Genomic DNA, 27,411 nt, shown 5'->3' with positions numbered 1-27,411 from the left:
GGAAGAAGGTGTGAAGCACATTTCTGCTCCTGAATTCGGAAACAGCAAAATGAAGGGGCTGCAAAACGAACTCCAGACTAGAACCATCCTATTGCAGAGAATTAGGGCGTTCACCATCTGTGCTCCTGAAGATCTGCATATATTACTACAAAATTAAAGACTCAGTAGGTGGTTGATGGGAAGAAAGCCATCTAAAAATACCAAAGGTCAATTAATAAGGTTGATTGCAAGCATTTGAAAATATTTCAGTAATACAATGGTGATAAGGAGAGGCAAATACCATTTTTAGACCATATTAACATAAACTGTCAATGGAGTGATACACAGTGAACTGTGTCTTTCTGGTAGAGAAGGGGGGGGGGGGTCAAACTCGGTTTCATTGAGGGCCGCATCAGGGTTGTGTTTGACATCAGCGGGCCGGAGTGGGCATGGCCAGACTGGGCATGGTCAGCTTGAAGTCACTCATGTCGGGGGCGCCTGTGGTGGCTCGAGCACTCTGCCAGAGAAAACAGGCTCCTGAGCTCCATTTTTGGCTGCAACAGCCTCCTGCAACCCTCTGCCAGCGAAAACGGAGCTCCTAAGCTCTGTTTTTGCTGGCAGAAGCACCATGGGCCAGTCCTTCGCTGTTTCTAGGGTGCCCCCATGGGCCAGATCTAAGTACCCCTAAGGATCCGGCCCCCGGGCCTTGAGTTTGACAACCCTGTAGGGGAGTATGAGCTGCATTGGCTACCAGTTTCTAACAAACCAATTTAAGGTACTGGTATGGATGCTTAAAGCCCTCTATGGCATGGGACCAGGTTATTTGAGGAACCACTTTTCTATGATTTCATCCATCCATCTCACCAGATCTCAATGAATGGGTAAGTTATGAGTTCTGATTGTACAGGGCTAGATGTCTGTTGTGGCATCACCATTGTGAAATCTTCTCCCTCCAGGATAAGGTTGGCCTCATCGTTTCACAGCTTCCAAAGGCCCCTCAATACCTGGTTATGCCAGCAGGCTTGGGAACTGTAAGGATGGTTGAACTCAGGAGATGGCTCTCTTATTATTAACCTCAGTTTATTATTCTATTCTCCTCTTTTGCTTCTCCTCTTTGCTTCTATAATTTTTAATTCCTTTTAATCATTATTATATAACAGTTTTAACTAATGATTGTCTTACTGCCTCTTTTTACTGGATTGTTGTATATTGCCCAAAAGCACATTTCATGAGAAGGACATCCATATAAATTTGATTAATAAATAGAAATAAATAAAAGCACGAAAGGTGGCCTTGCTTTACTTGGAGTGGTATGTCTAGCATTGGCCACCTGGGTATGAGGAACTGAGGGTCTTTTTAAAAAATCTTATCTTATCTTATCTTATTGATAGGTTGTGTCTTCTGTGCATGCCCCATATATCACAATGTAGGTTGATTTACCATTGCTACTCATCAAGTATTTCCTGCTAAATAGGAATACCAGAAGACTCCAGCCACCTGACACTGGACAGCTTTAGTTACCCTTGGCCAAACTGGCTTCATCCAGCTATGATGAAATAACACCCAGAATTCTCAGCCAGCAAAAGATTGGAGGTCCCAATTCATCTGAAGACAACTTGGCTAGAAAAGGGGGTGTTTTTGATGCTGTGACAATTTAAATACATTGTTTTTAAATTAATACTACCTTTTTATTTCCTGCTTATTAGAAACATTAGATTTGGATTACATTGTGTTACTATTAGCTGTACCATGGAGTAATTCTGGGAAAAAGATTAGAAATATCAATAACCAAATCACAGATGGCTGTTTTACTGTATTAGACTATAGATTTCTACAGGTCTTTATGGCATTACATTCATTGCAGTAAACAGATAGCAGGTACCCCTCTCCCCCAAAGTTCTGAGAAGAGGTTTTTTTTTAAATATATATATATATATATATATATATATATATATATATATATATATATATATATATATATATATATATATATATATATATATATATATATATATATATATATATATATCTGATTTTGAGAGTATTTCCCTGGTATAAAATAAAGGTTTCATATTTCGGCTGGAAAAGTCAAGACAATCACGAGGTGGCTTGCAAAGAAATACAGCTTTGTTGTCATCTATTGGTCATCAGGATTTCTAAAGCCCAGATCGTAGAGTCCTAAAATAAGATCCATCAATACAAATTAATGTTTTAAACATAACAATTAATGTCTCCTGCATATATCGTATCATTAAAAAGTGTCAACTATTTAAAGTGTTTGAGAGAAATTCAATTATATCTAAATTCATTCTTCAAAAGCTTGTTGACATTGTTTCCTGAAGTTGAATTGATGTCCTTCCATAAAATACCACAATAAGGGTCACACTTAGCTGGTTGGAGCCATATTTTATTGAACCAGCCACAATGGCTGGGTTCACACATTATGCTGTCCTAAACATACTGTAGTTTATAAAAATTTAAAATACGATGCTATTCATAATAACGACTCTAATGCAAAAAAATAACATTTTGATTACATGAATATTCTCCTATTTGTTTAAGAACTAAATAAAATAGAAAATGAGACTTCACAAAGCAATTAATTAAACTAGTCTTTTAGAAGACACTTTAAGTCTATCTATCCTACTGTTAGATCTTTGGGACTCTTAAAATTCATGATATAAGTGTTACAGGTAAAAACAGATTTAAAGATTTCTGACTATTTATCCAAACCACTACTATTACTTTCAATTTTTTTTTGGGGGGGGGGGGGGAGGCTGATAAGAGTCCCATGAACCTCATCCAGCATTGAGATTACAAATGTATACGTTAACAGAACAGCGCAGTTCAATTTAAATCCCAATATACACATACACGTTCTTTGCACTGCCTCAAATTCTGCCCAAATGTTCACTGAAGTTGCTGCCCTGATGAGGTAGAGATCAGAGCACTGCTCTTGCACAATTCTTGTACCATTTGGGGAAAAGAGGAACGTAATAAGAAAATAAGATGCAGAAGGGAAGCAGTAATTACTGTGTGGTCGACAAGAGGCTGTTTCCTCAGGGCCGTTATTATGTGGCTAAATTTAACACCCCATTCCAAGAGGGGAGCGCAGTAGCCGCCTGCCGGCTCCTGCTACCTTCCCCCCTCCCCAGTGCCTGCTGAATGGCAGCCAAGAAAGCCATAAAGCAAGTCAACTGGGTTTTTAATAGACTATTTACCAAGATGCTGTTTTTACTGCCGAGGTTTTGCTCATTTTATCTTCCATTTTTATTCCCTTGCTCGTGAATAGACTAGGCTGTATTTTCTGGTTTGGTCTTCTTTCTCTTTCTCCCACTCACTTGATCTCTATTTTCAGGATTCTAAATTTATATGGAACATGCCCCCCCACCTTCTTTTTCTGGTAAATATTTGCCAAGACCCATGCCAGAGATCATCCAGTTGACAAGCCCCTGGTCCCACAAAACATCAGCTGGGACGAGGCGAATCTCATTAGCACTGGGCATGAAAAGAGGCCATAGAGATGAGGCAGGTCTCTGAACTTTCCACATGAAGATATATATTTAGCCACGAGTGCTGCACATAGAATGGGACAGTCTAGGCATATGCAGATTGGCAGAATAATGGCCATTTCATCCAGCTAAAGGAGCTGAGAAGAAGGCCTCTGAGGGATGAGGCTAGTGCTTCTCCAATATTTTCCTGTGTGGGATTGGAGCTTGGAAAAGCTCTCCCTACACTGAGTCACTTTTGTCTCAGTTAAAAAAAACCACAAAAGTTCTGGGCACCCAATTCTGATCTCCATATATCTCAACCAAACCCAAACAAGAACCTGAAAGACAACACCTCTCAGATAGTTGCCAATGATTGGAGTAAATCTAGATCAGGAAGACAGCTTAACGTTATTTTGTCATTAGTAGAAGACAACCACTAAGCTTGATCTTGGAGGACAAACTACCCCAAACGTCCTTCTCAGTAGGCAATCTTTCTCAAAATGCTATCCTTTAGGTGATGCTTCTAGCAAGTAGAATAGCACATATGAGCTTCAAAAATAAACACTATAGTTTTCAAGCTTATCAGAAACCAGTGATTTAAAATGCTATTAAAAAAGAAACAAAATATTTCTGATATTTAGGGTAAATTGAGTTTCCAAGTTAAAGAGACTGATAAAAGCAGCTTGTGTGATAAATTCATTAGTTGAGGAATAAAATCCAAGAAATGTCAAGGTGCTGGATAATGAAAAAGTCACAATATTTAAAATAATTATTATTTGGAAAACCTGTATCATATAGCTTTCCCCCCATTTATTATACTACAGTGCATCTAATTGGAAAAACACTTATGTAATTAAGTGTCTCTTCATACTACATTTTGGTGAGGGATGTATTTTAGGGAGGTATCTATAGAGTGTGGTGGCTCATGTGGTTAGGATGCTGGATTGATAATTTGCAAGTGCACATTCGAATCCTGAGTGCTGCTGCATTATGGGGTGTCATGCTCCTATCCTTCAGTCGAGTTCTTGCCAATCTAGCAATTCAAATGTGTGCAAATGCGAGTAGATAAATAGGTACCACTTCAGTTGGCCCATTAATGGGGATATGAAAGGAGCCCCCAACTGGATATCCTCCAGGAAACAGTAATGTCATCGGCTGATCCTTTCACCACAGAAGTGTTTCAGTGCTTCCAACACCAAAGTATAGTATAGTATAGTATTAGTATAGTAGTATTAAGTATTAAGTATAGTATAGTATAGTGTGTCTATATAGATATACATAGATAGATACAATAGATAGATATCAAAGTGAATAGGAAACTACAATAGCATCTCAAAATAGGCATACAACCCAAGTACTACATAAATTTCTTCAAGCACATTAATTACTACCTATGCAGTAGTTTCCCTTGCTCTCTTTGAAACTCCTCATCTTCTGAAACCAACCCTTCAGAGATATGGAATGCATCTGATTTGATGCACTAACATGACTAAAGACAATGGGAAAAAAAACTGGTTTCCAGGCCAATGAGAAAAGTGACATTTAGCTTAGCTTTAAGAGTTAAGGGAAGCTCAGATTTAGATATTTGGTAATTTTTAAACTTCAAAATGAATTTAACAGGCAACAAAAAGAATGAGCCATAATCTGTATCTCCCCCTCTCTCTTTGTTGTTCTTGTTGCCTTAGTGTATTTCCATGCATCATTTTTTATCTCTACAAGTAGTCCTTGCTTACCACAATTAGGACTGGCAACTCATGGTTGTTAAGCAAGATATAGCTAACATATATGGTTTGACTGCTGGCTCTTCCAGTGACCCTGCTTGTTGGTTGCCAGTTGTGAAATATACAAATGGCCATCATGTGACAATGGGTCACTGCCACAGTCATAAACACCCACCAGATGTAAAGTGCCCAAATCTTCATCATTAGACCACAGGGATACTATAACAAATATAATAACCGGTAATAAAGATACTTTTTCAGAGCCAGCATTACTTTGGTCACTAAACAGGTCAGTCATTAAGCAAAGAGTAACTGTATTATGGTTAACATCTTCCAGAGCTGCAAGTGGTCCATGGCTTTATAGTGCAGCAGAGACCCTTATAAATCAAGAAATGAGGAGCTCACTAGTGAGTAATAGAATAAGGATAAGGATAATCCCGCAGGTGCTTTCTTTTGTAGGGATATTTATGCAATATTTATTGATTCTTTAGCATCTCCTTCAACCTTCTTTTACAATATTCTTTCACCTACCTGTTCCTCCATCTAAGTAGCCTTTATGCCCAGCAAGTAACAAGACATCCACACTCTACTGCTGTGGTTTACTCAAAGGGAGGCTAATGTTTTCTCTTCACCAGAATTGGCTTTCTCTGAGAGCTTAGGAAGGTTCCACTATAAAACATCTGAAGCAGACCTCATCAAGAAAGAAAGAAAAAAATCAAGGTATCTCTTCTACAGTAACCTGGGAATCATCCCGTCCAGAAACAATGTAAAGTTTATGATATCCCATTATTATGCAAAAATCATTCTAATTGGTCTGAGAAAAAGAATATAATTGGTATTTGGTTTGGTTTGGTTTGGTTTACTTTATTATCATTGCACAGCATATAATGAAATTAAGTGCCATCTTCAGTGTACATTATAACTATAAAATTAAAAACACAAAAACACATCCTTCACGTGCTATATAATTGAAACTGAAAATACGATAATGCATTAATATTGCACTACATTATTATATATTTATGATCTCATGCAATAAAATACAATTAAAAAGTTACTGAGAAGTACCTAAACTGGCTGGGGATGCTGCAACACATCTTGAAGTCACCAAATTGGAAAGACTCTCTTAACCAAATAAGTATAAAAATAAACACAGATTAAATATAATCTATCTGCTAATTGGAAAGGAAGTGGAGGATACCTATTCTGACTGGCATCAGCACTGCTTGGACCTTAAGAAAAAGAGGGTTGAATTTTGTGGTCTGCCTTGGAAAGAGAGAAGGTGAGTTACTACTTTTCCATAATTTGGAGTAAGGTCAGAAGGGCTCAAACACAAACGCCCCAATCTATTTTACAAGAAACACCACCAGAGTATCCCATTCAGATGCTCACTCCTCTGAGACGTTATATTTTTAAGAATGGATCCCACAGAAACGAACCCAGGTATACCCGAAATCTATCCCAACATCACAGCCAATAAGGGCCTTGTTGCTTTGGCCAGTGGAGCTTGTTCCCAAGCCTGTGGTCTGTCTCTATTTCAGGGACTGCTGTGCCCAGTATGGTTTCAGCAACATGCATCCCAGCTGACTCATAAGCCAGGATAAACTCTTTGTGGTTGCTATATTGAACCAACTCGCCCTTCACCTGATTCTGCCGAAATCAATAAATAAATAAAGTGGTTCACTCTTTGACAGATGCCTCATTAGCAAGCAGGGAGGAAGGGCCGAAAGTGGGAACATGAGTCCATACAAATAAAATTAGTTTGGCAATCCTGAACTTGATTACCGTATTGTTCAGAGTCTAAGATGCACCGGAGTATAAGATGCACCAAGATTTTGAAGAGGCAAATTAAAAAAAAGTTTTTGCACTCTGCAGACCTCCCCAACACATCCCTTTAAAAAAAAAAAAACCAGCCAGGGTTGTTGGTTTTTTTCAAAAAAAGGGCATGAATAGCCTGTAGGAGGCTTGTAGAGTGTTCCTGGGGGGTGGGGAGAAAAAAATGAGCAAAAAAAATGACTCATTTTTTGCTCATTTCTGCCCTCCCAGCCCCCAGGAGCACTCTGAAAGCCTCCTACAGGCTCTGCACAGACATTTTGGTGAAGGGGGCGGGGTTTCAGGAGACAAAAAATGCTGTATTCAGTGTATAAGACTCAACCAGATTTTCAGCCTCTTTTTTGAGGGAAAAAGGTGTGTCTTATACTCCGAAAAATATGGTACTGTGTGGATAATACTTCTCTTTGAACAAAGATTACACAGTCACAAGGATTGTGGCTTTCCCCATTTCTCTCTCAGGGGCTATTCCATATCTTTAGTTCTATTTCAAACTAATGGTTTCTAGGAAATGGAAAGATTATAAACAGCATTATGCATTTTGCCCTTAAAAGAAACTGTTAAAAGTTATAATAAAAAGCAATCTGAATTGTGCAGCTGCTAGCAACTATGTGCATTTTATGATGAACAGGAATTAGGCAAAATGCTAGACCAATATTTCCTGATAACTTTATATAATTTAACTCTCTTTTTTGAGACTTCACCAAACATTGCTCAGATAATTTCAAATTAATTCATAGTCAATGGAAATGTCCATGTTCTGTATGCTAGAGAAGAATTAACAATCTATTCCATATTGAACAGCCTTTTATATATATATATATATATATATATATATATATATATATATATATATATATATATATATATATATATGTTTTTTTATTTGTGCTGATAAATAATATATATATATATATATATATATATATATATATATATATATATATATATATATATATATATATATATGAAAAAAATAGAAAACTTTGACACTATTCACATAATAGCTGGTTTAATATATTTACCTTCAATCTGTAAGAAGGCAGCAAAGTATGGGGGCATACGATGCCTCACCAATATTACAAGTAGGTGGCACTGTCCTAACAGATTTCTTCAGGGAAAGCTAATTGATGGATCACCAGGCCAGTAAGAAAACCATTCACAAATTGTTCTCCTAATGTACTCAGAGGTTGGGGAAACAAATTCTGAGGGCTAGGGTAGCAGATTTAACCACCTGATGCAACCTTCATATAAATATGAGTATCACCCTAAAAATCTTAGTCCAACTTGCTTGGCAGATCCACACAGTGGCCTGACAGGCAAAAACAGTCCTTATCTAAGACATTCTCTAATAATCTGGAAGCTGCTTTAGCAATAGCTGTTAGACCAGTATTCTGCTAAGTGGTAGACCAGGATCAATTTGACAAGCAAGCTGCTTTAGAGAAGATCTGATTTAATTTCTGAATGGTAGCAGGCAGATTAGGCAGTATCTAAACAGTAAAGCATGGTCTCTCTGACAAGCAGGTTGCTTTATAGGGATCCTGGCCTACCCCTTTCTCCAGTGATCTTGGTGCTGTTTTAGCAACAGGGGGCAAACTAGAACCTCTCTAAAGCACCTTGCAGAGCTAAATGCCTCTTGGGACTTTGTTGCTACACACATCTGAGAGGAAGGTCACAACAAGATTGCTAGACACACTTTTTGCCTTCTCTAGTAAAATTCTTCCCGAATTGTGCCACATATGATCATTGATTCAAAGTGGGGCTGTATACTGAATGCTCCCTTATGCAGAGATCATGGCCTACCACGTTATATTTGGTATATGTTTATCATGTTCAAGGAAACGTTTAAAGGGGAGAATTATAAAGAGAAGTAATCATCCACAAAACATTCAAAATTGTATGGTATATAGATTCAAAGACACCACATGTTTCTTCTATGTGAGTTAGCTCTAAAGCAGTCACATGACGAAGCAAGATTTTTTATATAATCTATTTCTCTCCTCTTCAGGTTTCCATCATAATATGTGCTACACTGGCATCAGATTTTGCTGTGGAAAAGGACAGTAGAAAGATACGATTAGTCTGAAGCAATACCATCACAATAGGGGCTCACAGCTTAGAAGAGCTTTATTTATTCATCATATTGCCCAGATGGCATACAATAAAAAAAATTAAAAACAATTATATGAAAGCAAACAATAAACTTTCCATTTTAATATTATATTATTATAATAATCAAAAGGCAAGGAGAGATCTACAGATTGTGGAGATCAACAATTGTGGAGCCACCTCAATAATTCACTGATTCCTTGGGGTCCCCAGGCCTGATAATCAAATTTTGAGGGACTTGTGAAAAGTTAATAGGGATGAAGTCAGCTTCCAGTTTAGCAAGGAAACTGAGGTCAACAGGTTTAATTTTTCCACAGGTCACAATGACAAAAAGCCATCTATCTACAATCAAGCCTAAGCAATCCTGTTCTGCCAGTTGGTTCCTTGAGATCACCCGCATACTTCCACAAGAAAAGAAGAAATTAAACTATGTGTTAGACAGAATGGGGCCTGCCTTTCTTTGATAAGTGTTAACCTTACTACCATTTAGCTTACTTATCTCAGCTAAATGAGACTAGGCTTTTAAAAATCGGAGGAAGGATGAGGCAGGAGCCAGGACTGGAGAACGAAGAACTCTTTATTCACAGCAAGTAACTATTTACAGGCGATTCCGCACCTTCCCTGCTAGACAGCTATTTATATGGAGCTGTCAAGCAGGGAAAGCCAATAAGCACGCCCCTAGTGGCCCGCGCTTAGCCAAGCCGCGCCTTAGCCAATCAGGGCGCGGCTTGGCTAGTTGCTGCTAGGTCGTAAGTTGAGGACTTTTTGAGTCCTCAACATAGGCACCAGTATTTCACCAAAAAAAGGAAGTCATATCTACATTACTGAAGAGGTTTACAACAGGGGTGTCAAACTCGATTTCACTGAGGGCCTCATTAGCATTATGTTTGACCTTGGGAGGTAGGGTGGGTGTGGCCAGCTATATGTCACCCGGGTCAGGGGTGCGGTGGCCCGAGAGCTCTGCCAGCGAAAATGGGCTGTTTCCAGAGTGGCCCTGCAGGTTAGATCTAAGCACCCCGTGGGCCAGATCTGCTCCCCGGGCCTTGAGTTTGACACACCTGGTTTAGCAATAGCAATAGCAGTTAGACATATACCGCTTCATAGGGCTTTCAGCCCTCTCTGAGCGGTTTACAGAGTCAGCATATTGCCCCCAACAACAATCCGGGTCCTCATTTTACCCACCTCGGAAGGATGGAAGGCTGAGTCAACCCTGAGCCGGTGAGATTTGAACAGCCGAACTGCAGAACTGCAGTCAGCTGAAGTAGCCTGCAGTGCTGCATTTAACCACTGCGCCACCTCGGCTCTAAGAACACCTCGGCTCTAGAACAACAAAAAGCAAAAGTGCTCAGTTGCCTTTTGGAAAAGCATCCCCGAGACCACCACGGCCATAGTTTTCCTTGAAAATTATGAGGCATCCTCTGGCTCATGGGCAGGACAGAACTGAAGAAGTTTGTGGCATGAGAAGCAAAATGTTTTCAACAGGGAAAAAAACCCAAGACAGTCCAGTTGACTTTGGAAAAGCACCTCTGGGATATATTGTAGAGTTTTCTGGAATATACTGTAAAAGCTACACTGTCATGAGCTGACATAAAACTAAGGTTTCATAACTGAAGAGAGGATATAAATAGACTTTGACAATGTGCTCCCCACCTACAAAAGAAAGCATCAATAATTTGGAATTAAGATAGTGGTTATGGGGGGAGGGGAATCAGAAAAAGATGCACTATCATATTCCCTCTTCTAGGAATGTGAGTCTGGAGAGGATGGGCAGGCAATAGAGGAGGAAAGTAACAGATGATCCAAAATTGCAGAGCTCATATAGGATAGCATATGTAATACCTAGTAACACAAGAGGTCCTGTAAATGCTGAAAAATTGAAATTTCTATACATTCATTCAAGAAAGCGATATCTAAGATCTTGTTTACTTAGAAAGTCAAGGGGCTGAGCGATATCTAAGATCTTGTTTACTTAGAAAGTCAAGAGGCTGATCTGGAGAAAGATACAGCTTTTTGTGGTACATAGAAAAAGCAAGGCAAGATAAATATAATTATATATTTATGTCCAATAAATCTGATCTTGAGAAAGGCTGTAAGTAGCTGCAGGTTGTTGGGAAGTCTAAACAAAGCCACCACATTCATGGTACATGAAAAAGTGAAGTGCAATGGGGACACCAAATGGAAACACATCAATTCACCAATGCTAACTACTAGTAGTCCTTGATATACAACAGTTTGTTTAGTGGCTGTTCAAAGTTAGAGTAGCACTGAAAAAGTGACTTATGATCATTTTTCACACTTATGACCATTGCAGCATCCCCATGGTCACATGACCAAAATTCAGATGCTTGGCAACTGATTCATATTTGTGACGGTTGTAGTGTCCTGGGGTTAAATGATCACTTTTTGTGACCTTCTGACAAGCAAAGTCAATGGGGAAACCAGATTCATTTAACCAGCATGTTACAAACATAACTGCAGTGGTTCACTAAGCATCTGTGACAAAAAAAAAAGTTGTAAAAAGAGGCAAAACACACTTAACAAATGTCTCACTTAATAACAACATAGGGCTCAATTGTGGCTGTAGGTCAAGGACTATCTGTACAATATTCCTTTCTTAAAAACCTACATCTCCTGCAGAACTTCAAAGCATCCTCTGGTCCATAGGCAGGAACAGAATAAAGCTGCATTGGGCAGTTTTATTATGTCTGTTGCTTGTGACTGAATTGGATTTCAAAGAAATAGCTTTAACAGAAACAAGTATATCTCAAACATTGACATACTGGGACAATCAGACAAAATGGGCCAAGACCCACATGATGAATGGACCAGTTTACCATTGAATCCATCTTATAACTCATCTTTTCAAAGGAGCAAATGATTTCTATCAAAAGCTAGGTTACTGAGCTCCAAAACCATGAAGCCAAGCACATTAGGCCATTAGACTTGCTATGATTCTAGATGCATTATGCTTACCAATATAAATCTGTTGCCATTCAAATATAGATATATCACTTTCTGCCTTAGAAAGTAAGCAACAGAGCTGACTTTTTCCACATAAATAATTGATAACACTCTGTATATAAGCGTAGTCAAAAGATAAGGCATGGATTGAATATAGTTTGCCTCTTATGCTATTCAGCTTAAGGTCCGTTTTTTGTTTAAGGTGCTCTTGGTCAAGTGATATAAAATAGATCTGTTGTGACCCAACTCTTTGAACAGTGTTAATAATGATGGAATAGAATGAGGATGTCTAGGAATTTATTCTCGTCCACCCCATAACAATTCTCCAAATAATCTAGGTAGAATGTTTTTCAATGTTTCTGAAAAGCACTGGTAACACTGATAAAAATCGTTGGAAATGGAGTTCCATAACTTCGTTGATTCTGACCCACTCAATAGAAAAAGAAATTACACAAGAAAAGGGTTGTAGAACCTGAAGCGAGATGGCAAGTTATGCCATACTTCTTCTATTACTCAGGTTTTAAGAAGACCCACCTACCAACTTTGTCACTCCGTAACATGAGATCTGCTACTTTCAGAATGATAAATCCCTTGACTTCTCCACTTGTACCCTGCATTACTATGTGATTCTCATGGAATCATGGTGTGTATGCTTTGAGTGTTTTGTGTATTGAATCATGTATTCAATCATGTATTGAAACCATGATGAAAAATTTGACAGGTAACACCATAAAGCATCATGTTCTGGCATCACTGCTATTCATAAGAATGCACCCAAGCCTCATTAGCATTCCAGCATTCTTTAAAAAATTAAATGATAAGTATTCCAGCCTTTGTTTTTGAAAGTGTTCCAGTCCCCCTCACCCCACCCCACATATGAACAAGGAAGCTAGGGAGTAATCTTCACCAGATTGCTCTCTAGAAAACCAGTATTTTGGTGAATAGCCATGCCCAACAGAAAAATCTTTTGCAGAAGAATCAACCACTGCCCACACTGTCCACTTATTTTTGGAGGACCGAAACAAGAGGCTGTTTTATATTTTGAAATACACCCTCAAAACAAAAAAGCTTGCCTGTCCTATCAAATTAATCATCCTAGAATTATAATTGGTTAAAATCTCAAAAATCCTTGTTTCTCTTCAAAAAATGTATCGTCTATTTTTTTTTTATTCTTTAGCCAGCTGTGACGTTCTGTCAAGTGTAGATAAGTCCTGGATTTTATTTCAGTCTATATTCCTACCTTGAATAAAAATAAATAAATTCCCAAACACGCACCTCCCCATATGTACTAAGATTACAATTCCTAGACTTCTCAACCATTGAGAGGTTAGGCCAAAAAAAATCACATTCTCTACCTGGAAATTCCAAAGTGGGTCTTCTAGTTCCTGCTCCACAGTCCCTATATAGTTTCCAAGAATGCAAATATACCCCATGTTTAGACCTCCACAGGCCCAACCAAGAAACCCCTTCTTCCCAACAGTCCAATTCTTCTAATAGTATCTTTGACCCAGAATTTACTGACATCACTGGTCAGTGGTCAGTATGGCCCACACTCTCATAGATAGTCCATTTTTTGCTTTTAGCCTGCCCAGAATGACAGGCACATTGGGGAACTGCCTGTTTGTTTATCTTCCTCTTCATAATTGTTTATTTTGATGGTACATCCTTCTAGTCCAGCCCAGATTGATCTTTCACCTTTCCACATCCTGTTTGCTGGAGAAAATTGTGCAAGGATGGGCAGATGTATAGCAAAATCAGACTATAGTAAAAAATATTCTGGGTAATTTTTTTCAGGAGACTGGCAATATTGAAATCTGTTATATCTAAGCAACTTGCAATACATGGCTTAACTAAGGATGAAGTAAGCTTTCAGCCCAGGATCTTATGACCACAAAAGCTCTTCATGACCATAGTTATGACTACTGATAAAATCCTACATTATATAATGTCCCAGGAAAATCTCCTGAAGAGCAACTCAGTAAAGTAACAGCTGTCTAGCCTAGTATAGACATCTCATAGATTACTAATTTTCTACAGCCTGGAGTCCTCTAAATGTACTGAGATTTCCCCATAATTCCCTGAATGTGTAGCCTATGCTGGTTGGAGATGATGAATATAAGTATCTAGACACCAGAATGGAGAAGCTTCATACAAACATGAAATTGTTAAAGCTAGAAGCTTTCAATCAAAATCTTATAAAGAACTTAATTAAAAATTTATCTTCCCTTTTAAAAACACATTGGATATTACATATCGTATTTTTCGGAGTCTAAGATGCACCGGAGTATAAGACGCACCAAGATTTTGAAGAGGCAAATTTAAAAAAAAGTTTGGAACAGTTTACATCCCGAAACAATACCTTTAACACCATCAGACAACAACATTGCCTATCCCAAATCCTTGGGAAGGACTCAATAGATGGACAAAAATTCCAAATGCAGCCTAAACATCTGTCTGATTATGTGACCAACAACAACAACAATAACAACAACAACAACAACAACATAGCTAACAAAGAATAAGCTACATAAAAGCAATCAGTAGTGTTTAATATTCTGAGCTCTGGCCATTTGAGGGTTTTGACATTGGCATTATCAAGATAAAAGCTTCTACAGGAGATCTCTGAAATTTTAATAGTAATGATAGGCAAGAGGAAATAATTTGTTAAATAATTGCTGTACTTATTGTTTTGATCGATATCAACTTAACAACATTATATCCTCTCAAAGAAGTTTGGAAATTATAGCTTTGCAGGTTATGAAAATTTCACAGAATCAATAGCTTATTATTATCTAATAAAGCAAATATTATATTGGCAAGATTCACATACCATTGAAACAAAGCTAGTTCATTCTCCATGATATAATCAGACATCATGCTAACTGATCCTTTACCTTTACCATTGTTGCATAATACGACAATGCTTCATTTTTTTTTGGTCTTCAAAGCATGAGTACATAATAGCACAGAAAGAAAACATTAAATCATCCAATACTAAAGCCACATTGCCTTAATGTAACGAAGTCCTTCTTTCCTATTTCTATGGCCCAACCAAAGCAATGCTCATCAGCATATATGAAGTTTATTGAAAGAGCAATCAAATGATCTGGCATGGGACCAAAATAAAATATTGAATAAAATAAGATGCCCAATAGATATAATATTAATGCATTCAAAACAATGTATCAGTAGAGTCCATAATTGATTATGATACAATTTGTCACATTAACTTAGGAGAAGCATTTTCCCCACTATACAAATGCTAAATAATAAAAGGAAAATTGTACCTCAGTCTCAAATGTGCGCAGGAAGGATTCTTCTTTAAAGGGTTCTGTTTTTAGACGTTCTGCAATAGAAATATCAAAGTAAATAGGGAGAATTTTGAAAGAGCCACGCTGGCAAGCTCTCTACTGCTGTTTAGATTTAAAAGAAAATTCAGGTAGTGACATCCACATCTGAAAAGCTGTAAAATGAAAAGCCAATATTTTCATCATGTGTCAAGCCAAATCAACTTGATATCACAGTCGTCAATAAAAGGCACACATAAACCACCAGGTATAAACCTTCTAGCTGTATCAATACATGGGCTATCACACACATATGTACGTACTGCTGAACTCAAAGATTAAAATTTATCTCTGTTTTGACAGAGACCAATGGGTCACCTGTGGATAATCGCAAATATCTAAGAGTAGCAGATATCTCCTAACTATATAAAAATCAGAGGGATCAAACAGTGCTGGCACGTGGTTGGATATGTGGCAAAACAACGTAGAATACTAAATGAAGTCTTGGACCACATTTTGATGAGGAGTGGAGGAACAAGTAGGAACATTTGATAAATAATTTGTGAGTTGGTTAGCTTAACAGTACAGTTAGAATGTGCTCTTGAACGGTTGTTTTGTCTTAGAGAACCAAACTTATCAAAGCGTCAACCAAATTCTTGCCTTACTGGCATGAATCTTTCAGTTCTCCAGATGGTAAGAATTAGAAGAGCCAATATCTCAAGCAGAAACATGAGCTTGAATACAACTTTATGATGGAGAGTATGACGGAAAAACAGTTTCCATTTGCTCCAAATTCTTAGTGGATCTTCACACATGTGAAAGTAAAAGATGTCCCAATTCAAATTTCTCCACAGCCCAGCACTGGCTGTAGCTTCTTGCTCTGGAGCACACATTCAAATACCGTATTTTTCGGAGTATAAGAAGCACCAGAGTATAAGACGCACCAGAATATAAGATGCACCAAGATTTTGAAGATTTTTTAAAAAAGCTTTTACACTCTGCAGACCTTCCAAACCCTCTGTACTCCGTACGCCTTATTTTTGTGAAAAACAGGGCATGCAGAGAGTTTGAGAGGCCTGCAAAGTGATCCTGGGGGCTGGGGGAGGGCAATAGCAAGCAAAGAACAGCCCATTTTTCGTTTCCCCCCCACAAAAGGGCATGCATAGCCTTTAGGAGGCTAGTAGAGCATTCCTGGAGGCTGGGGGGGGGCAAAAAGAGCAAAAAACCGCCCATTGTTTGCTCGTTTTTGCCCTCCCCACCCCCAGGAACATTTTGCAGGCCTCCCAAACTCTCTGGACCTCCATTTTTGTGAAAGGGGCAGGGTTTTGAGAAGCCAAAAATGCTGTATTCAGTGTATAAGACGCACCCAGATTTTTACCCTCTTTTTTGGGGGGGGGAGGTGCATCTTATACTCCGAAAAATACGGTACCTCTTTGAGAACCCCCTAAGCAATCCAGCTGCTGGTCACTATCTAACATTTTTGGTCCCCTAACAATCTGATCAGTCAGTAGCTTGGAAAAGCCTTTTATTTTTTAAAGGGGGGGGGGCAACATTAAGCTGGATAGTGACCAAGAGTTGAACCCTCAGGGCCAGCACTGATGAAGAAGGAAAGCTGTAAAGCACAGTGGAGACCAAACAGCATCTCACCTAGACTGAGAGTAGCTCCACTCTCCCGATAGTCTTCAATCTCTGCATCCTTCTGGAGCAGCAAAGATGCCAACTCCTGTACCTGACCGTGCAAGGCCACACTCATTGTCATGAGAGGCCTCAGAAGGTGGCGGGATATCTGCCATTGAGAAGAAAGGGTAAAAATAGCAACAGCGATATCAGAGGGCCAAGCACCAGGAAACAACCATTTATAACTGATGTTTCAGCTCAACATTTTTAGAGTGGGCTACTATAGGAGACCAGCAAAAGTAATATGCAAGTCTGAGAAAATTTCTCTATTATTTCTGTGCAGACACCGCATATATTTCCTGCTTTCTTGTTGTCTTCCGGAAGTGTTTATCTGCCACATAGAAGAGGATTGTTTTATTTCTCCTGCAAAAAGGAATCTCATAATTCAGATATGGTCTCTGCTTTGTCCAACACTATCCAAAAGGGTATGTAGGAATAAATAATGCACATTATTATAGCTCAAGGGAGATGCTAAAATCAAAAGGAATCACTAAATTTAAAATAGGATGGTGCCATGGATCTGTCTCTTCTATGCATAGTTTTGGAATACTATTATAGTAATTGATGTTGGTAAGATTCATCTTTTCCCTGAAAAGTCCTAAATTCTTTTTCATCCTGAGTAATAGTGGAAAATGTATTAAGAAGCAAAAAACAACAGTCCTTGCTTATCCTTCTGTAATATCCCAGATCTGCCTCCTCCAATTTAGTTCTCTTCAGTTATTTTAATATACTGTAAATCCTATCTCCCTCAACTAGCATGGCCAGAATCCTTTTAAAATAATACTATCAAGTCTTGCAAGATCATAAAACAAAACAAAAAAGTTGTTGTATACTGAAGTCATCACATCTCTCTATTAAAAAAAAAAACAACGGCATGTCTCTTATTTCAATATGAGTGTAATAGTGGAACTCAAGAATACAAGGAATCCAGATGTTTGTGAACCAGCAAAAGTACATTATCTGAGCATGGAGTGCCCCCTGGTGTACCAACGGCAAAATTGAAACTTGTAATTAAACATTAAGTATGTCATATTTATCCATTTACTATAGCACAGTTGATTTGAAACATCATCCGCTTGCCATTTTCTTAGAACATAGACTCATAAGGCTGGAAGGGACCTTGGAAATCTTCTAGCCCAACCCTCTGCTAAAGGCAGGAGAGCTTAAACTATCCCAGTGAAATGGTTGTCCAGTCTATTTTTGAAAACCTCTAGTGATCGCACACTAGAACTCCAAGAGGCAAGTTATTCCTTTGATTAATTGTTCTGTCAGAAAATTTCTTCTTATTTTTAGATTGAATTGTTCTTTAACAAGCTTCCACCCACACACACACACACACACACACACACACACACACACAAAATGTATATATTATGTATGTATGTTATGTATGTATATGTATGTACCGTCTTTTTCGGAGTATAAGACGCACCGAACTATAAGATGCACCAAGGTTTTGAAGAGGCAAATTTTAAAAAAAGTTTTTGCACTCTGCAAACCTCACGAAAATGGCCCATTTTTTTAAAAAAAAGGGCATGAATAGCCTTTAGGAGGCTTGTAGAGTGCTCCTGGGGGGTGGAGGGGCAAAAATGAGCAGAAAACAGGTCTGTTTTTTGTCAAAGAATGGCATGGATAGCCCTTAGGAGGTTTATAGAATGCTCCTGGGGGCTGGGCAAAATTGAGCAAATTCACGGCCATTTTGGTGAAGGGGGCAACGTTTCAGGAGGCCAAAAATTCTGTATTCAGTGTATAAGACACCCCCAGATTTTCAGCCTCTTTTTTGAGGGAAAAAGGTGCGTGTTATACTCCAAAAATATGGAGATATAGATGTGTGTGTGTGTATGTGTGTGTATGTATATGTGTACATATATATATATATACACACACACATACATATATATATGTGTGTATGTACATGTATATAAATGTATATATATATATATATATATATATATATATGTATGTGTATTTATATATGTGTGTGTATATACATATATGTGTGTGTATGTACACACATCAAACATAGCGTAAAAACATAGGAATATGTTTTTATACATACACACACACAAACAAACATGCACACGTATGTATAAAATTACCATATCTCTATGTTTGTACACTGTTCTGTATTACACTAAAAACACTATTCTGACAATTGATGATCTTCTGACAATTGATTATCAGCGTAGCCTTGCTCCTAATTTCGCAATGGCTCACTTAGTTAATAAGGTTTGCTTTATCTTCACTTTACATGTTATATGAAAGTCAATTGTAGGCTATTTAGTAAACCACAGGTAAACAAGCCATTTACCACTACCAGAACTAGAGCATCTTCCAACAGGCAGGGTTGAACCAAAAGCTACAAATAGAAAAGTGACACTTTAATATATTACATCAATATTGCCTTTAATTTGTGCCTATGCAGCAATTCCAAATCCAAGGAGATTTTAGGAATCTTCTGATAGCCAAACATCATTATGTCCCTAGAACAGAAATTTTCAACTTTTCCTCTTATCTCTGAAAACATTCTTCAACTCACCATCTCCTGAGGTGCTGCCCCACAGTGAAAATCCCAGTAGAAGGGCAATCCTAGAAGTTCACTCTTCACATGGAGTATCAGTGTGCTGGAGCTAAGCTGACAGGAGAAGGAGACAGAGCTGTTCTCTTTCCCTTCCAAGAGAGGAGATAACAGGTTGTGCAGGCAGTTCAGAATGGAGGCTGCAGGAGCAGTTAGCCGTTTATTCAACTCCTACATAAAATGAAATAACAACCAAAACAACCAGGCCATCAAAACTACATAGCTATGGATGAAACATGTAACAATTATACCCATTGTCATTGGGGCACTTGGCACCATGTCCAGGAATTTTATAAGATACATCAACAAATTGCAGGTTCCCGGAATAACACCAGCGGAACTGCAAAAAACTGCGCTGCTCGGAACATGGTATATTTTAAGAATGTACTTGGTTGATACCTAGGACGCTGGCAGCCAATCCATATCAACCATTAGCACCAGTCAATGATATTTGTGATGCATTTTTGAATATTCAGTTGGCTGAGTTTCATGTTTAATGAATAAAGTAAATAATAATAATAATTATTATTATTATTATTATTATTATTATTATACAATTGTATCACAGCGGCCAGTTGTTTCGCCGGATTTGGCATTGGTTACTAGTCGGGCCCCACCCAGGGGCCTAGGACGTCGTAACGTATTTTCTTAATATGCGTGCAGATCCAAGCAGTGCGGCTTTTTGCATTTGACTGATGGTGATTTTGTCAATTTTTAACTGTTTTAAATGTAATTCCAGTGCTTTTGGAATAGCACCCAGTGTGCCAATTACCACTGGAATTACCACTGCTGGTTTGTGCCATAGTCGTTGAATTTCGATTTTTAAGTCCTGGTATCTTGCGATTTTTTCATGTTCCTTCTCGGCGACCCTGCTATCAATTATTATTATTATTATTATTATTATTATTATTGTTGTTGTTGTTGTTGTTGTACAATTGTATCACAGCGGCCAGTTGTTTCACCGGATTTGGCATTGGTTACTAGTCGGGCCCCACCCAGGGGCCTAGGGCGTCGTAACGTATTTTCGTAATATGCGTGCAGATCCAAGCAGTGCGGCTTTTTGCATTTGACTGATGGTGATTTTGTCAATTTTTAACTGTTTTAAATGTAATTCCAGTGCTTTTGGAATAGCACCCAGTGTGCCAATTACCACTGGAATTACCACTGCTGGTTTATTATTATTATTATTATTATTCATAAAAAGGGGCAAAATCACTGCATGTGAGGGAATTGAAATGCCCAATGGCCAATTAATTAAATGCAAAGAAAATGAAGCCTACAAATACTTAGGCATTCTGCAGTTGGATAACATCAAGCATGGAGAAGTAAAAACTATTGTCAGGCGAGAGTACACCAACAGAGTTAGGAAAATTTTGAAATCTAAATTGAATGGTGGAAATACAATCAAGGCCATAAATACCTGGGCAATACCAGTTATAAGATACACAGCTGGTATAGTTAACTGGACACAAGCTGATTTGGACCTTTTGGACCGAAAAAACCAGGAAACTAATGACAATGCACTACAGTTTACATCCACGTGGTGATACTGATAGACTATATCTGCCCCGAAAATCAGGTGGCAGAGGATTATTACAAGTGAAGCAAACAGTTGAAGAAGAAAAACATGCACTGGCTGATTATTTAAAAGAAAGTCAAGAACATCTATTAATCGAAGTAAAGAACAAAAATCTACTGAAGGCCCAACAGACGAAACAAGAATACAGAAAAGATGTGATAAAATCAAGAATGGAGAGTTGGCAGAACAAAGCACTGCATGGCCAATTTCTGGAAAAAATAAAAGATAAAGTGGACAGTGAACAAACTTGGTTATGGTTAACAACAGGTACATTAAAGAAAGAAACAGAGTCACTAATCCTGGCTGCGCAAGAACAAGCTATCCGCACAAATGCCATTAAGGCCAAAATCGAAAAATCCTCTGATGATGCCAAATGCAGACTTTGCAAAGAAGCTGATGAAACTGTTGATCACATACTCAGCTGCTGTAAAAAAATCGCGCAGACTGATTATAAATTGCGGCACAATTCAGTAGCACAAATGATCCATTGGAATTTGTGCAAAAATTATAATATTAAAACAGCAACAAACTGGTGGGAACATCAGCCTGAAAAAGTCACCGAAAATCAGATGGTCAAGATCTTGTGGGATTTCCGTATACAAACCGACAAAATACTGGCGCATAATACACCAGACATCACACTGGTTGAGAAAAATAAGGTCACAATCATAGACATCGCAATACCAGGTGATAGCAGGGTCGCCGAGAAGGAACATGAAAAAATCGCAAGATACCAGGACTTAAAAATCGAAATTCAACGACTATGGCACAAACCAGCAGTGGTAATTCCAGTGGTAATTGGCACACTGGGTGCTATTCCAAAAGCACTGGAATTACATTTAAAACAGTTAAAAATTGACAAAATCACCATCAGTCAAATGCAAAAAGCCGCACTGCTTGGATCTGCACGCATATTAAGAAAATACGTTACGACGTCCTAGGTCCCTGGGTGGGGCCCGACTAGTAACCAATGCCAAATCCAGTGAAACAACTGGCCGCTGTGATACAATTGTATAATAATAATAATAATAATAATAATAATAATAATAATAATAATAATAATATTCAAAGAATGAAATGTAATGTCATTTCATAGCTGTGTATTTAAGCACCTAAATTGTCCAGAAGCTTCAGAGTCCACACTAAGACATCACTGGAAGGCCAGATTCAATAATTTCCCTTAAAAAAAATTATATTCTGTAAAAATTTATCTCCTATCTGCATTTTTTGCAATATCTTCAACAGAAATTGCCAGTTAACTCGATCAAAGGCCTTCTCAGCATCCAAAAATATAAACGCAGCAGGGATTTGGTTGTTCTTTCCCAAATATTCTAATGCATTAATAATTAATCTGACATTACTTTTCATCTGTCTCCCCTGTATAAAACGTGTTTGGTCTGTGTGTATCAATTGTTGAATAACCAGCATTAACCTATTTGCTAGTATTTTAGTAAAATTTTTATAATATACATTAAGTAATGAGATAGGTCTATAATTTTTTGGTTGGGTAGTATCTTGATCTTCTTTGGGAATCAAAGATATAAATGCTGTCTTCCAAGATGGAGGCACTTGAATCTTATTAAATAATTCTCTAAGAGGTTCTACCATTTCTTACTGTAAATATTTATAGTAAACCGCTGTCAAACCGTCTGTACCTGGTGCTTTCCCTAACTTTAATTGCTTAATTACCTGCAAAATTTCCCCCGAGGTTATTGGTTGATTCAATTTTTGCCTGTGCTCTTCTCTAACTGGGGGTATTTTCTCTTTATCTAAATATTTGTCTATATCTAAACCATTAATTTTATCCCCTTTATACAATTCTGTAAACAATTCCCGAAATGCCTTTTGAATCTCTTCCTGTGAAACACCTTCTTCCCTCTGTAAATCAGTTTAGATATATTTCGAGTTTTCCTTTTTTTCCTAGTCTGATAAGCTAACCATCTGCCAGGTTTGTTTGCGTTACAAAAAGTATTGTGTTTTGCATATAATAAATTAGTGGCTACCTGGTCAGAGATCAACATGTCAAATTGAGATTTTAATATGGTGATAGCTTCCTTAACCTTTGTATCGCCTGGATTCATTGTTAACTCCAACTCTTTTCTCTTTTTATTCTTTCAAATGTTTTATTTCATTTTCATTTTCATTTCATACAGTCACATATATACTGTGCATGATTGAGGCCATATAACATTGAGCAATAGACACAGCCCTCCTTGTATTCCCCAAAATACAAAACCAATATAGCACTTCAACCCTCCATACACCCTTTCTTTCTCCCCCCTCCAACTTTCCTTTCTCCCCTCCAACATTCCCCTCTCCTACTTCCCCTCCCTCTCTAACACTCCTTTCACCCCCTCCCTTCCATCTCACCCTCCTTCCATTCCTCTCTCCCTCCCTCTCTGCCCCTCCCTCTTCTTTCCCTCTGCTCCTCACTTCGGTGTATTTCTACTATCCATCGATATATTCAGCTTCTTATTTTTATACTAAAATTTTTTAAAAAAGCAACAGTATACAAGTGCAATCATGTTGTTTTGAAAACTGGCATAAATTATATTTTCCCCCTCCCCCCCTCCCCCCTATGACCCCACATCCCCTCCCCCCTTCCGACTTCCCAGAGCCCGTACACGGTATAGCTTTTTATCAAACACAGTCTAAAATCTCTACATTGAACTCAGCTTCTTACCATTACACAAACTTAAGCAGTTTACATTGTTCCTAATCTTAATTAATTGATTACCTGCAGGATTTCCCCAGAAGTTATTTGTTAATTCAGCTTTTCCTGTACTCTTCTCTAGCTAGGGGCCTTATCTCTTTATCTAAATATCTATCTATTTCCAAACCCTTAATTTTGTCCCCTTTGTGCCTCCTTTCTCTATAACCAATTTAGATACATTTCAAATTTTTCTTTTGGTTTCCTCTTCCAACTCTTTTCATTTTTGCCTTTGTTTGTGTCCATGTATATATACATACATACATACATACATACATACATACATACATACATATTTATATTCATCAGTACTCCTCTCATATATGCTTTACTTAGATCTCCTGCAGATTCCCTGAATATGCCCTTATTCATGTTCCGAACAAAGTATACAAATAGCAATTTTTACAATCATTAATATACTTTCCATATCAAATAAACTCCAATTCGACCTCCAATAATAAAGAAAAAAGAAAAAAAAGGGAAAAGAAAAAAGAAAGAGAAGAAAAAAAGTCAGTAAAATCTCTGCATTGAACTCAGCTTCTTACCATTACACAAACTTAAGCAGTTTACATTGTTCCTAATCTTAATTAATTAATTAATTACCTGCAGGATTTCAAAATGTATTAACACCAAGTAAGTTAGAGAAAAAATAATAATAAAGAAAGAATAAAAGGAAAAGAAAAAAGGAGAAGAAAAAAAAAGGCAGTAAAATCTCTACATTGAACAGTACTCCTCTCATATATACTTTACTTAGATCTCCTACAAATTCCCTGAATATGCCCTTATTCATGTTCCGAACAAAGTATTCAGATAGCAATTTTTACAATCATTAATATACTTTTCATATCAAAATAAACTCCCATTCGACCTCCAAGACCTTTTTGCCTGCACTACCCTTCCCAATTCCGTCCAAACTGGGTTATGATCCAAAAGAACCCTCACCACAATCTTTGTCTTCTTCACCCTAGAAAATAAATCATTAGTGATTTGTATAAAAATTCAAAGTTATCCATCAAGTCTTTTTAGGTCTAATGCGATATATCTTCCAAAGGGATCTGCTTCAGTTCACTCAGCCTTAATGTCTTTTCTTGAGTATACAACTATACCATTTTTCTTTTGCGTGGCAGAAGTCACAAAATATTGACCAAGTTCGAGATTGAGCAGATATTTTGGGTCAGTTAATTTAATATAATTTCCTTACAGACAAGTTATATCGTTCTTGAGCTGTTTGAAATAGCAAAATATTTTCTTTCTCTTTTATAAAGAGTTCAGACATAACTCCTTAATCAATGGCTGATGATTATTGAGGTTGTTGCAGTCTGCCTTGTTTTCCTATTCATCTGGTAGTCGTACGGCTAGGTCCTTGTTCTCTGGTCCCTTGCCCTTCCGGAAGGGGAAAATGATGCTTTCTGTCTTGTAGTTGTGTGATTTGCTGTTTATCTTGTCCTTCTCGTAGTCTTTCTCCAGATCCAGATAATTCAGAGTGTCCCACCTTCAGGGTCTTATGATAGAAATCTCAGGCTTCCCATACAGAGTTGAGACGATATTTTTGCTCACTGAGTGTAATTATAATACCAAATGGCACATCCCATCTATACTGTATCTGACGGTTTCTGAGTTCTTCCACTAGAAAAGCGTAATCTCTCCTGGCTCTTAACATTTGGGGTGGTATTTCTTTGAAGACAATCAAGTCCTGTCCGCCAATTTGTAGCCTGGTATTATAAGACTTTTGTAGTATCATGTTTCTAGACTCTCTTGTAGCAAAATATATAATTACATCTCGCGGAAGCTGTCTCTGTTTTGCCGCCCAAGAGTTATGGCGATAAATTTTTTCGATCTGCCAGTCAAAGTTGATTCCCGGTCTTCCCACCAGACGACTGAAGGCCTCTGAAAAAATCTGTTTCAAGTTCTCCTGTTCATTTTCACGCAGTCCCGACTCTTAATGCAAGCTCCATCTGTTTATAGTTTATCATAACAATTTGTTTTTCTGTATTTTCAACTTTTTGTTGCATCACTTCGATTTTGGATGTCAAGTTGGTGTTGGCTTCCTCCAGAAGCTCTAGCTTATCTTCCATTCCAGCAACATACTCTGTCAATACAGTTACGAGTCCTACCATATCATCCTTTGTTTTAGCAATCCTAGTATCAAGCTTGTCACATAAGTCTGTAATAAGTTGCTTTATCTCCTCTCTAAATTCTCTAAGAGTCTCAAAAAGAAATTCTTTCGTTAGCAAATCTCCAGTAGGGGGTGTAGAGGGTAAAAGCTGCGACTTTGTGCCAAATGCATGAGGTGTATTGCTAAAAGGACGTCTCCCCGACTTTGATTTTGGTGCCATTATTTCTTTTCTTCAGACAATTATTCAAGAATTATTCAAACTCTGCTGGCCCGTTATGTAGCTTGCGAGGGAAGAAAGTATTAAGTCCCCCCTTTATTTGTTCATAGAAGTTTTTCAAAAGATTTCAGAAAAGAGCATTGTAACAAAGCAAGTTTCAAAAGATTAGCATTGTAATGAAACAGTTCATATTCATCTGTGTTTAGAATGTCTCTATATTGACAAGGAGGCTTTTACAGCTTTTAAAAATTGATAAGAAAGCAAAAGAAATTCTTGGTAGGTCTTCAAGGAAACAAAACTAATTAGTCGGAGAATGCTATCTGGCAGTTCCTTTGATCTTTCTCTCTGTCGGCTGCTTGCCAAGGAATTAGGGATACACCATTATTGCAAATGTGAAAGCTAGAAAATCGCCATCTTGGAAACAGTTACACAAGAGAAGCTTTATAACACTGAAGCTAGGATTTTTCCTAAAAAAAGCAAATAAAGTTCTCATGTACGGGCTCTGCTCGTATTAATTTCAGATAAAATAATTTCAGAAATCGTCCTGAGAGGGGTTTCTTTGCCTTGTGCTGTGAAGACAGCTGAGATTTTTCTGGCCGGAGGTATGACTCAGCCTTGGTTATCTTTCCCCTTCTGTTCGTAGCAAAAAAGAAAGCTGCAAACTTCAAAGAAAGCTCTTACCAGCTGGGCCTCCCTCTGCAACCTTCTTGCCTGAAGGATGAGATATCTGCTTGATGTTTAGGCAGATAACGAGCCAGAAATCTCGGAGCAGCCCAATTAAGCCGCTGCCAACGGCAAAGTCCCGCCCCGGAAGCTCTCCAACTCTTTTCTCTTAATTTCCTCTTCCAATTCTGTTCGTTTTAGCCCTTGTTTATATCTGTTTTATTTATATTCATCAGCACTCCTCTCATATACGCTTTGCTTGCATCCCAAACGAATTCCATGGATGTACCCTTATTCATATTCAAAACAAAATATTCAGATAACAATTTTTTACAATCATTAATATACTTTTCATATCTAAATAAGTTTTCATTCAATCTCCAAGACCTTCTTGCCTGCACTACCCTTCCCAATTCCATCCAAACTGGGTTATGATCTGAAAGGACCCTAGCCGCAATCTTTGTCTTCTTGACCCTAGAAAGCAAATCATTAG

At 37.9% G+C, this 27,411-nt stretch overlaps 1 protein-coding gene across 2 annotated transcripts in view; it reads right to left on the bottom strand.

Annotated features, from left to right (window-relative positions):
• Positions 1-27,411, bottom strand: part of NHEJ1 (non-homologous end joining factor 1) — a 105,122-nt gene that overhangs the window by 69,162 nt on the left and 8,549 nt on the right. For both annotated transcript variants that reach the window (XM_032230226.1, XM_032230233.1), the window contains 3 exons: positions 19,595-19,804; positions 17,026-17,164; positions 15,379-15,437 (listed from right to left, as the gene is read on the bottom strand). In XM_032230226.1, coding sequence (XP_032086117.1) covers positions 15,379-15,437; positions 17,026-17,164; positions 19,595-19,804 — 408 coding nt within the window. The remainder of the gene's footprint in view (positions 1-15,378; positions 15,438-17,025; positions 17,165-19,594; positions 19,805-27,411) is intronic.

This window comes from Thamnophis elegans, chromosome 1, assembly GCF_009769535.1.
Source record: "Thamnophis elegans isolate rThaEle1 chromosome 1, rThaEle1.pri, whole genome shotgun sequence".
Classification (NCBI taxonomy): domain Eukaryota; kingdom Metazoa; phylum Chordata; class Lepidosauria; order Squamata; family Colubridae; genus Thamnophis; species Thamnophis elegans.
This window is presented reverse-complemented; position numbering and strand designations above follow the sequence as displayed.